Source organism: Sinocyclocheilus rhinocerous, unplaced genomic scaffold, assembly GCF_001515625.1.
Source record: "Sinocyclocheilus rhinocerous isolate Xijiao unplaced genomic scaffold, SAMN03320098_v1.1 scaffold873, whole genome shotgun sequence".
Lineage (NCBI taxonomy): Eukaryota > Metazoa > Chordata > Actinopteri > Cypriniformes > Cyprinidae > Sinocyclocheilus > Sinocyclocheilus rhinocerous.
The window spans coordinates 488,557-498,767 of NW_015655580.1; the positions used below are offsets into that span (position 1 = coordinate 488,557).

A 10,211-nucleotide genomic window follows, 5' to 3' on the forward strand; every position below is an offset into this window, starting at 1 on the left:
ATCGCCATCGTTCAGGATTTGGCCCAGAAGCAAATTTCCAGCATGCTAGAGCGAATTGCAGAGGTTATGAAAAACAATGGTCAACACTGTAAATATTGACTCATTGTATTTATTTATTTTTTGCCAATAAAAGCCTTTAAAACTTATGATATGCTTATCATTGTTTTTCAGTATACCATAGACACGTGAAAAAATAATCTACAAATACTGAAGCAGCAAACTTTGCAAAACACAACATTTATGTCACTGCCAAAACTTTTGGCCACGACTGTACATAGCTAACATTGGTGATTGCATAATTCCATTTGTGTTAGTTAATAGTTTTGATGACTTTACTATTACCGTTAAATGTAGTAATAATTATGAGGTGTAAACTAGGTGTGTCCAAACTTGACTGGTGTATCTGATATCTCACCACTTCCTGAGAGAACTCTGGTTTCTTCACAAACACTGGAGTCTTTGACACTAGGGCTGTTGTGAGGGCAGAGACTGCTTCTTTCATGGACCCTTTCATAGCCAATATGAGAACCTAAAAACAGAGCAGTTAACATATGCAAGCTCTTTCAAAGGCTGATTTAGATAAAAACACACACACACACACACTTACCCTTAGGTTCTGGCACAGCCGACTGTCCGTGCTCATTATCTGAGAGTAGAATGCCTGGGCTCTCTCTATATCATTCTACAACATATATCAGGTAAAATGAAAAGTGATTTACTGTTAATGTCAAATTATTTTATACTGTATATAACATGGCATACTCTTAGTATATCAAAAATGCAACATTGTCTGTGATTCAATGATAATTACACAATATCTGAATAACTTTTAACAACTAAAATCTGATATTACACCAATCTACTCGATTTAAGGCATTACATACCATACATTTATCCTTTAATTTGAAATTAGATATAGATATTTCAGTCAGCTTACCTGTTTGAGAGCAAGAGCAGCTGCAAAGCAGTAGGCATGTCGAGGAATGAGGCTGCCTTTTGTCTGACTTTCTTCCAACAGGGTCAAACAGATATGATACGACTTTGAGGTGTTCTGCCAATCCCAAGATACAGAAATAGTTTATAAATTATACTTATTAAATTATTTTGTCCTTGACAATACTTGAAATTACCGTGAGAAGCTACGGTCTAAAAACAAGCCAAAACATTGTACCTGTTTAGAAAAATCGTAGATATTTTATTGTTCTGAAAATAGTTTGTCTTTTCTGGGATTCAAGTAACTCTTTGCTAATTCTTAATGGCTTTAATACAAACTAGCATTCAATACTTGCTTCTACATTTCCTTTACCAGTTTATAACAAGTTGCAAAGGCTAGTACGAAGGTGTCTTTGCTGAATGGCACTCCTTGTTTTTTCATTTCTCCCACCACCTCCAGGCAACCTGTGAGAACATCATCAGTGACCCACATCACATAGACTGAAACCATGGCAACAGACAGACCATTTTGCATTTTTGCAGATAGGAAGCAGCATTGGTGAAGTATTTGATTGTGGTGATCGATTCCCTCATGAATCACAAGCATTTGTCTCACTGGCCTTTTAAATTTTCAGATGTGTCAGCTCTTTATGTCATACAAATTTTTTGAACCAACAGCAAGGGCAATGGGAGCACAATACAAATCGTATTGATTGTTTCATACTCCAGCAGAACAGAGAGATAAGCAGAAGAAACTTACTTTTGTAACACTGTTTAGTGAAAAGCATGTCGATAGCAATATTAAAGGATGTAGAGTCTGAAAAGAATCCTTTGAGAGCCTATGCAAAAAAGACAATGTCAAATCTCACTACAATTCATGTCCATAGTCATGGTGTAAAATTTGTGTTCATTTTCACATACTGGATCTGTCAGGGTTCTGGCTCCCAGCTCCTCTAAACCCAGCTCATAGCATAACCTCATGAAAAGAGGGCCAAACTTGAATTCCCCAAATGCCATGTTACGATTCTCTTCATGGTACCTGCAACGGACAGAAATTAAAAGAGAACAGTGTTATAATATATACAAAAACATATCCATATGCAGAAATTATGCAGACATCTAAATAATCTCTAACACAAACAGAATAATATTAAATATTTAAAAAAATATTCAGATAAAGATTATGCTGAATGCCGTTAAATCACTATGAATTTGCTCTTTGGATAAACATAAACATAGTTTATTATAATATAAATAGTGTCCAATTCCCTACATACATTTTTGAGGCAGATTTACCTGTACATAGCATTTCTCGCCATAAAAACATCTTCAGCAGACTGGCATAAATACAGAAGTATTTTCAATTCATCCTTTAAAATGAGCTGTTTTTTCTCCATTTTCTGATTTACTGTATCAAAGTAATAACCTGTTTTTAAAAAAAGTGACATTTAGGGTAAATGAGAAAATGACAATTAAAGGTGCACTCATTGCTTTTTGTTTATGTTGCTCTGGCCAATAGGACAGTTGTAGACATGTGAGGCATGAATATTGCAATAGCATCACGCATCACTACCAGCCATGATTCATTAATTCCACAAGTCAAATTATCTGATAACAGAGATAATGAGATAAATGAAGTAGTAGTCAGCTGGTCATGCGATCTCATGTTGGCTCCTACGAGGCAACCCACTATCATGTAAAATAAAACGGCTTTTGATATGACTGCACACTGCAGTCTAAATGCAATCTCATGTGGGTGTAAATGTTTTTGATAAGTTCTACTAATTTCTTTTAATGAGACAAATATGACTGAGTGCACCCTTAAAGTAATGATATTCAAACACCAGAAAGTGGTACAAAGTTATTTAAATCATGGCAAATGATGCCTGCCTTTTGATCTTGACACTTGGTGGGCAACAGCAAGTTTCCTCTGCTGAAAATCCTGCAGCTTCACCACATCTTCAGACAAGAGATAACGTTTAGCTAAAAAGAGCATTTGTAAACAAGTCAGTTTCTTAGCAATTGTTGGAAAGCGTCTCCGGTTACTATAGTAGCCTCGGTTCCCTGAGAGCGGGAATGTGACATCACGGAGACATTTCTCCATTATGGGAACTCCTTCCCTTCCAACCTTTCTGAAGTCCTATTGGCCCACGCCAGTCCAAATGACTGGCCAATTGTCACGACGTATGCAAATTGCATGCAAATACTGACGAGCTCAAGAGGCAGTATAAAATGCGATGCAAGCAACAATTACGTCAGAATCTGATACTAACTGAACGCCGCTTAGCTGGTCGAGCAGCGAACACGGCGACCTCCATGATGTCTCATTCCCGCTCTCAGGGAACCGAGGTTACGATAGTACGATAGACATTCCCGCTCGAGCTTTCACGAGACATCACGGAGTAGGGCTGCACAATTGATCGAATTTCTAATCGCGATTACAATTACGGATGCCACAATTATGTAATTGCTCAAAGCGACAATTAATCATTCAAAGTCCACTTATGTTATTGTGCATGCTTAAGACATGCAATCTACAGGTTATCTCAAGGGTTTTTCCATTGTTTTCATTTTAGTTTTAGCATAACATTATAATACAATGTATATTTTTACTTTTTTTTTTAAATAAAGAAGAAACCAATCCAATGTATAGTTGACATTTGAGGCTTAATTTTTTCAGTTAGAGTGTTTTCAGCTTGTTTATTTTCATATAAAAATAGAGAATGCAGTTGCTTCAAACAATGATCACTCAGTGTAAACTGTGATAATCGTAATTAATAATCGCAATCACAATTTCAAGAGAATAATTGACAAATATGATTTTTGTCATAATCGTGCAGCCCTATCACGGAGTTATGGGAACGATATTCAATCCCGCCGTGAGAAAGTCTACGAGCAGCCTGTACAAGTCATATACTCAGCAAAGATAGAACACACACACAATTCCCATAACCAATAGCGACACTTGTAGGCGGGCTCGCAGCTGATAGGTGGAAATAGGCCAATGAGCCTCTAAAACCCAGGTATACTAAATTTGCATATCTGGTCAGACAGTCAGTAATAACGTAGGCAGCGCTGAGAACAGGGCAGAAGCAACAACAGTACTGGAATGGCTGCACAGAGATAACTGTGAATCAGACATGAATAACAGGAAGCTGCAGTGAGTACAGGGCAGACAACAACAACAATAGCACAGAGTAATACTGTGCAAGGCAGCAATAGACACACAAATAGAGGTAGCATAAACGTGAATCAGTCACTCACCGACAGCACTTGGGAGGCTAAGGACTGAACGTCCAGCTTGTAAAACCTGGCGAAGGTATTCTGAGACCAGCCGGCTGCAAAGCATATATCTTGACATACCTCTCGACCACGCCCAGCAGGAAGCGATAGCCCTTGTTGAGTGGGTCCTAATGTGCAAAGGGCATTCCAAACCTTGGCTCGTATAAGCATACGTGATAGCGTCCACAATCCAGTGGGAAAGTCTCTGTTTTGACACGGCCCGGCCCTTTGCACACAAACACCGTAGCACATGAAAAGCTGGTTAGATTGCCGAAAGCTGGCCGAACGGTCAATGTAAACCCTCAAAGTCCTGACAGGACACACCGAAGTCTGAGCGTCCGCACCACACGAGGTCGATGACTCAGAAGACAGGGCATACAGCAAAACAGTCTGAGCTCTGAAGGGGGTAGATAGTGGTTTAGGCACGTGGCCCGGTCTCGGCCGGAGAGTGATGCTGCAGTCACCAGGTCCGAAGCGAATACAGTCGCTGTCCACAGAAAACGCATGTAAATCCCCTATGCGCTTAGCCGAAGCGAGGGCAAGAAGAAGTGCAGTATTGAGAGATAGCTCCTTCATATCAACGGATGTTAAAGGCTCGAATGGTGGCTGTGAAAGAGCTCTTAACACCACCTCTAGGTCCCAGGGCAGAACTGAAGGCGGACACGGGGGATGCAATCTCCTTGCTCCCTTAAGAAAATTCACCACCAGCGCGTGCCTACCGATTGATTGCCCGCCCAGCGGGGAACGAAATGAGGCAATAGCGGCCACATAGACTTTCAGTGTTGATGGTGTTGATGGTCTCGCTCGTGGCGAACAGATCCGCTCTCCCATACCGGGTCCAAATCATCCGAACCGACTCGGGGTGCAACCTCCACTCTCCTTGAGGAATCCCTTTCCTCGAGAGCATGTCCACCCCACGGTTCAGGAGACCGGGTATGTGCGCTGCTCTGATGGAGAGAATGTGACGGTCCACCCATAGCAGGAGATTCGCTGCCTGCTTGTACAGAGCCCTGGAGCGTACGCCTCCTTGGTGATTTATGTACGAGACCACAGACATGTTGTCGGTGCGAATCAGTACGTGCCGCTGTTCCAGCTGTGGCCGAAAATCCTTTAAAGTAGGGCTGCACGATAAATCGAAATGGAATCGAGATCGCGATTCGACAGAAGCTGCGATTGTCATGCGTATCTTTCAGTGAAGCACGGTAAATATGTTGCGTGCCTTATTCTGTGCAAGAAGTCACATCATCTCACAGAAGGATTTATTTCAAACACTCAACAGACGTTATGAGGTGAGTTTGGAGTAAAAATATGTTATTAAATGTGGTATTTTCACATGCTTTCAGATGGTTACAGAACCGGCATTACTATCAAAATGCGCATGACAATCGCATTCGATTAATCGTGCAGCCCTACTTTAAAGCTAAGAACACTGCTTTCAGCTCCGGTGGTTTATGTGCCACCGGCTCTGAGATTCTGACCACAGCCCTGAAGCCGGCATGCCTTTGCACACTGCTCCCCATCCGCGAGTCGATGCGTCCGTCGTAGGGATATGCCGGTATCAAATTCTCATGTTGCGATTAATTGCTAATGCTTTTATCACGGTATACGGTATTATCACGATATTGAAATTTAGTTTAAGTGCTGTCATAATACAGTATAACAGGTTTACTAACTTTTTTCTTATAACAAAAATAACTGAACATTTAAATGCAATAAAGCAATACAGAAAAATGTATAAAGTAAAAAATTTTACACAGATTAAAGTGCAAAAGAACTATAAAGACCAATAGGTATCACTTTACAATAAGACCTCATTAGTTAACCTTAGTTAATGCATTAACATTCACAATGAGCAATAGCAACATTTGCTACAGAAGTTATTAATCCTTGTTTAAAAAATACAAGTCTTAGTTCATGTTAGCTCATTAAATAACACAGTTGCAACTTTAGATTTTAACAACGTGTTATTAAATATTGGAATACCTAAGATTAATGAATGTTCAGAAGAATTTTTCATTGGCAGTTTATGTTAACTAATGAATTAACTAATGTTAACTAATGAAGCCCTAATGTAAAGTGTGACCGAACAATAAAGAATCAAAACACTTTCAAACAATATCTAGGGCATGTTGTAGTCCAGATTAAAATGTAAAAAAAAGTTTGAAAATAAATAGCCTATTAAGTCTAAATATTTAAGTATTTGGCGCTGTGATGAACATCATAGCAAATACACAAATCTGAATGGCTGTTTAAATCATTTAAACACCTTTCAGAAACAGAAAGTAGTGCAGCTGCTTTGTTTACAGGGTTTCCGGGGTAAAGGCTGCATTTAAATGAATTATTATATTATTATTATTATAATTTCTGCAGTTTTATCGCCATCTGCTGTCAGAGAGTGAAAGTGCGCTTTCATCCAGAGCGTCTCTCACATGTTCCGCCATGTGCTTCTCGTCCGCGCTTGTTTACATCAGAGTGCGCACGCGTCTTTCACGCAGCATACAGCGGTGTTGTGCATTTTGACCAGTTGATGGGAAAAGTATTCTTAAAATGCATTCAAAATTCGGAATAATTTGTAATATATAATTATTCACGGTATTTAGAAGGCTCTGGGGTTCTGACCACAGCCCCGAAGCTGGCATTGCTTTATAGCATTACCGAATACCGCCAGTCGATGCGTCCGTCGTGACCACAACGCGTGACATCACCAAGCCCAGGGGAACCCCCCGGCTGAAGAGATCTGGGTTGCGCCACGGTCTCAGAGCTTCAATGCAGCCACGAAGCACACCCCCAGATATGTTATAGACTGACTCGGGGCTCTTCTGCATGTTGACACATAGCCCTAGGGACTCCCAAGTGACGAAGCAGTGTGTCTATATGGCTGACTAGCGTGTCCCGGGACTGAGCTAAAATCAGCCAATCGTCCAGATAGTTGAGAACGCACATCCCGCTCGCTCTGAGGGGGGAAAGTGCTGCATCCATGCACTACGAGAAAGTGCGTGGGGCCAAAGCCAGCCCAAACGGGAGAATGGAGTATTGGTACACTGTGCCCACGAAAGCAAACCTCAGAAAGCGTCTGTGATGCGGTGCTATCTGAATGTGAAATTACGCGTCCTTTAAGTCAACGGACGCAAACCAGTCCCCGGGGCGAATTTGCACCAGGATCTGTTTCAGCTTTATCATCCTGAACGGACGGAGTCCCCCATCTCTTTTGGGTACCACGAAATAGCGGCTGTAAAACCTGCTCTCCAGCTCGCTCGGCGGAACTCACTCTATCACTCCTTTTTTGAGCAGACTGCATACCTCTAGTCTCAGAACCGGTGCATTTCGAGGCAATGTTTGAGACTGCACTACACCATTGAAATGGGGTGGTCTGCGTCTGAATTGAAGGGTATACCCACGCTCTATCACACCGAGTAGCCAGCGCGAGATTCCCGGAATAACTTCCCATGCGCTCAGGAACTGACATAGCGGCTTTAGCGGCTTCGTCGTTAGATGCGTCGGCGAGTGCTACGCGACTATAACCTGTGTGGGCAGCGGCTGCGCACTGCTCTGAGGTGGGGCGAGCAGCACCGCATTGACTGAGTAAGGAGGAAAGAACTCTTTTTGTGAGAATGTATGCATTTTTATTGAATGAACATCCAACACACAAACATTTGAACACATCAACTTGCGCTTGGAAGCCGGGCCGCTTGCACACTCTCCTCCTCTCTTCAGACCATCAGGACAACTGCTTTAGCAGTCACAGGAGTAGTCATCATTGTGACGAGTGGGGGCGGGGCCGAGAGCCGTGGGAACGGAGCGAGGCCGGTGGAGTAATTGATAATGAGCGTCATCTGCACCACTCACTGGTCTCGAGTCTCACGGAGGAGCTCCGGAAGGATAAAAGGGAGGAGTGACGACAGTGTTGGAGGAGAGAGGACCAGGCTCCATTCCCACGGCTCTCGGCCCCGCCCCCACTCGTCACAATCATCAACACAGCAGTCACATCGAGGGCTCCTCTGCTGGCCGTGGCGCTTCCTCCCGGGACCCCACGCCTTCTTCCGGACATCCGGCTCCTGGCGAGGAACAATAGCAGTCACCGCCGCGGTCGCTGGCCTGGGGTTATCCCTCCGTTGGGAAGATCCAAGTGCCGACGAGAACCTAGATCTCGCCGTCTACTGCTGGAAAGCGTGCCTCCGCATCACGCGACTTATGACTTTGGCGCGCTTTTGAGCCTCCACGAAGCGTTCAATAATGGACTCCATGGCGTCACCAAAGAAGCCGGAGGGAGTCACAGGAGTGTTCAGCAGCACTTTACGGTCAGCATCCTTGAGGTCAGCCAGGTTTAACCATAGGTGCATCTGAAGGACGACCATAAAACCCATGGCCTTACCCACGGCCTGGGCCACTCGCTTCGTCGCCATCAGCGCAAAGTCCGTCGCTGCACACAGATCCTTAATGGCCTCCGCCCTCCACCGCCTGCAGGAGCTTTGCCTGGAAAACCTGCAGCACCGCCATGGTGTGCAGTGCGGAAGCCGCCTCGCCATCAGATGCATACGCTTTATTAGCGAGGTGGGTGGTGGTCCTGCACGGCTTCGAGGGGAGGCTGATGTCCGAGCCTAGGCTGCTGCAGGACACAGGTGCGCAGCGACAGTCTCCTCGACGGGGGGGAGAGCGCACTTACCCGTGGGCCTCCACCCCATCCACGTGGGAAAAGATGGCCTGTGTGGCAGAGTGGACGAGCGCCGATTGGGGCGCAGACCACGTTTTCACCAGCTGCTCATGTACGTTGGGGAAGAAGGGGACCGACACCCTCGAGTCAGCTTTCCGGGTGGACCTGAAATACCAGGTCCGCGCAATGCCCGCATTCGGACTCATCCAGCGCCGCCTCGGCGTGGGCCAGGCCCAGACAGGCGACGCAGTGGTCGTGTTGATCCGGCGGCTCTATTGGTCCTGCTCAGATCTTGCAGACTGTAGCCAGAATGAATTCAGCAAGTGAAGTAGAAGATTCTGACGTAATTGTCGCGTGCACTGCATTGTATAATGCCTCTTGAACTCATCAGTATTTGCATGCGATTTGCATACGTCGAGACAATTGGCCAGTCATTTGGACTGGCTTGAGCCAATAGGACTTCAGAAAGGTTGGAAAGGAAGGAGTTCCCATAACGGAGAAATGTCTCAGTGATGTCTTGTGAAAGCTCGAGAGGGAACCCAAATGTTAAGCTGTATCAGAGGGGCTGTCATTTGTTTGACCACCTTCATCACATTTAAACCCTGCTGAACAAAAATTTAAACAAGCTAATTTGGTTTTTAGCAGGTTATGGGCACTTTTTACCTGATCAGGCTGGGAAGCAAACTTAGGGTTTGGCGTTTTAGGGTTATTTCCAGCAGGACAGTAACACAGACAGATAATGTAAATAAAAACGGCAAGGAACACATGAAAAGAAGGGGGACAGTGACAAATAATTCAGTCCTCATACATTTTCATCTGTGAGAATAACAGTGTTGTAATCAAGTCGATATATATTCTCTACACTTAGGGGTGTGTGTGTTTATGCTAGAATAGCTCATCTACTTCTTAATGACCATGGCCTTTACTTTTTAACGCCACTTTCTACAGTATGTTCTCAGCTTGTTGGCTAAAGCCAGCTTAAACGGATACCAAAGTTGTGCGCATATTACCTCCATGTCGACATTTTACGCAGTCTGATTTAATGGCTCCTCGAAGCACTGCAGCTCTGGATGAATCGGTCAGCATAATACGAGCGCAAGCATTCAGTCCTCGCAGCGCCATGTCTGTCTGAACTCACGCAGCAGTCAGTGTACACTTTCTATCAGTCCTGAATATAAGAATGAATATTTCAGCAGGTAGAATTATTTAGATATATTTGTTGAACAACACATATTCTTAATTTTAAAATACTTTGACAAATTGTATATATTATTAGCAATACAAACAACTAAAAGTATTTTACTAACCCCGGCACCCCCGTTTTTTAGGCCGAAATGGAACATTC

The 10,211-nt window shown here is 43.7% G+C and overlaps 1 protein-coding gene across 3 annotated transcripts in view; it reads right to left on the reverse strand.

Annotated features, from left to right (window-relative positions):
• LOC107718650 (pentatricopeptide repeat-containing protein 2, mitochondrial-like) overlaps positions 1 to 9,996 on the reverse strand; it is a 13,162-nt gene extending 3,166 nt beyond the window's left edge. The window contains exons 1-9 of one of the 3 annotated variants that reach the window (XM_016525841.1): positions 9,877 to 9,996; positions 2,824 to 2,892; positions 2,230 to 2,359; positions 1,855 to 1,972; positions 1,694 to 1,772; positions 1,307 to 1,398; positions 938 to 1,051; positions 608 to 682; positions 416 to 529 (exon numbers count right to left, since the gene is read on the reverse strand). In XM_016525841.1, the coding sequence (XP_016381327.1) occupies positions 416 to 529; positions 608 to 682; positions 938 to 1,051; positions 1,307 to 1,398; positions 1,694 to 1,772; positions 1,855 to 1,972; positions 2,230 to 2,359; positions 2,824 to 2,892; positions 9,877 to 9,988 (903 nt within the window). In that variant the 5' untranslated portion in view covers positions 9,989 to 9,996. Of the gene's footprint in view, positions 1 to 415; positions 530 to 607; positions 683 to 937; positions 1,052 to 1,306; positions 1,399 to 1,693; positions 1,773 to 1,854; positions 1,973 to 2,229; positions 2,360 to 2,823; positions 2,917 to 9,876 lie in introns of all 3 variants that reach the window. The other 2 variants (XM_016525839.1, XM_016525842.1) reach the window with 2 other exon arrangements.
• Between the last annotated feature and the right edge of the window lie 215 nt (positions 9,997 to 10,211).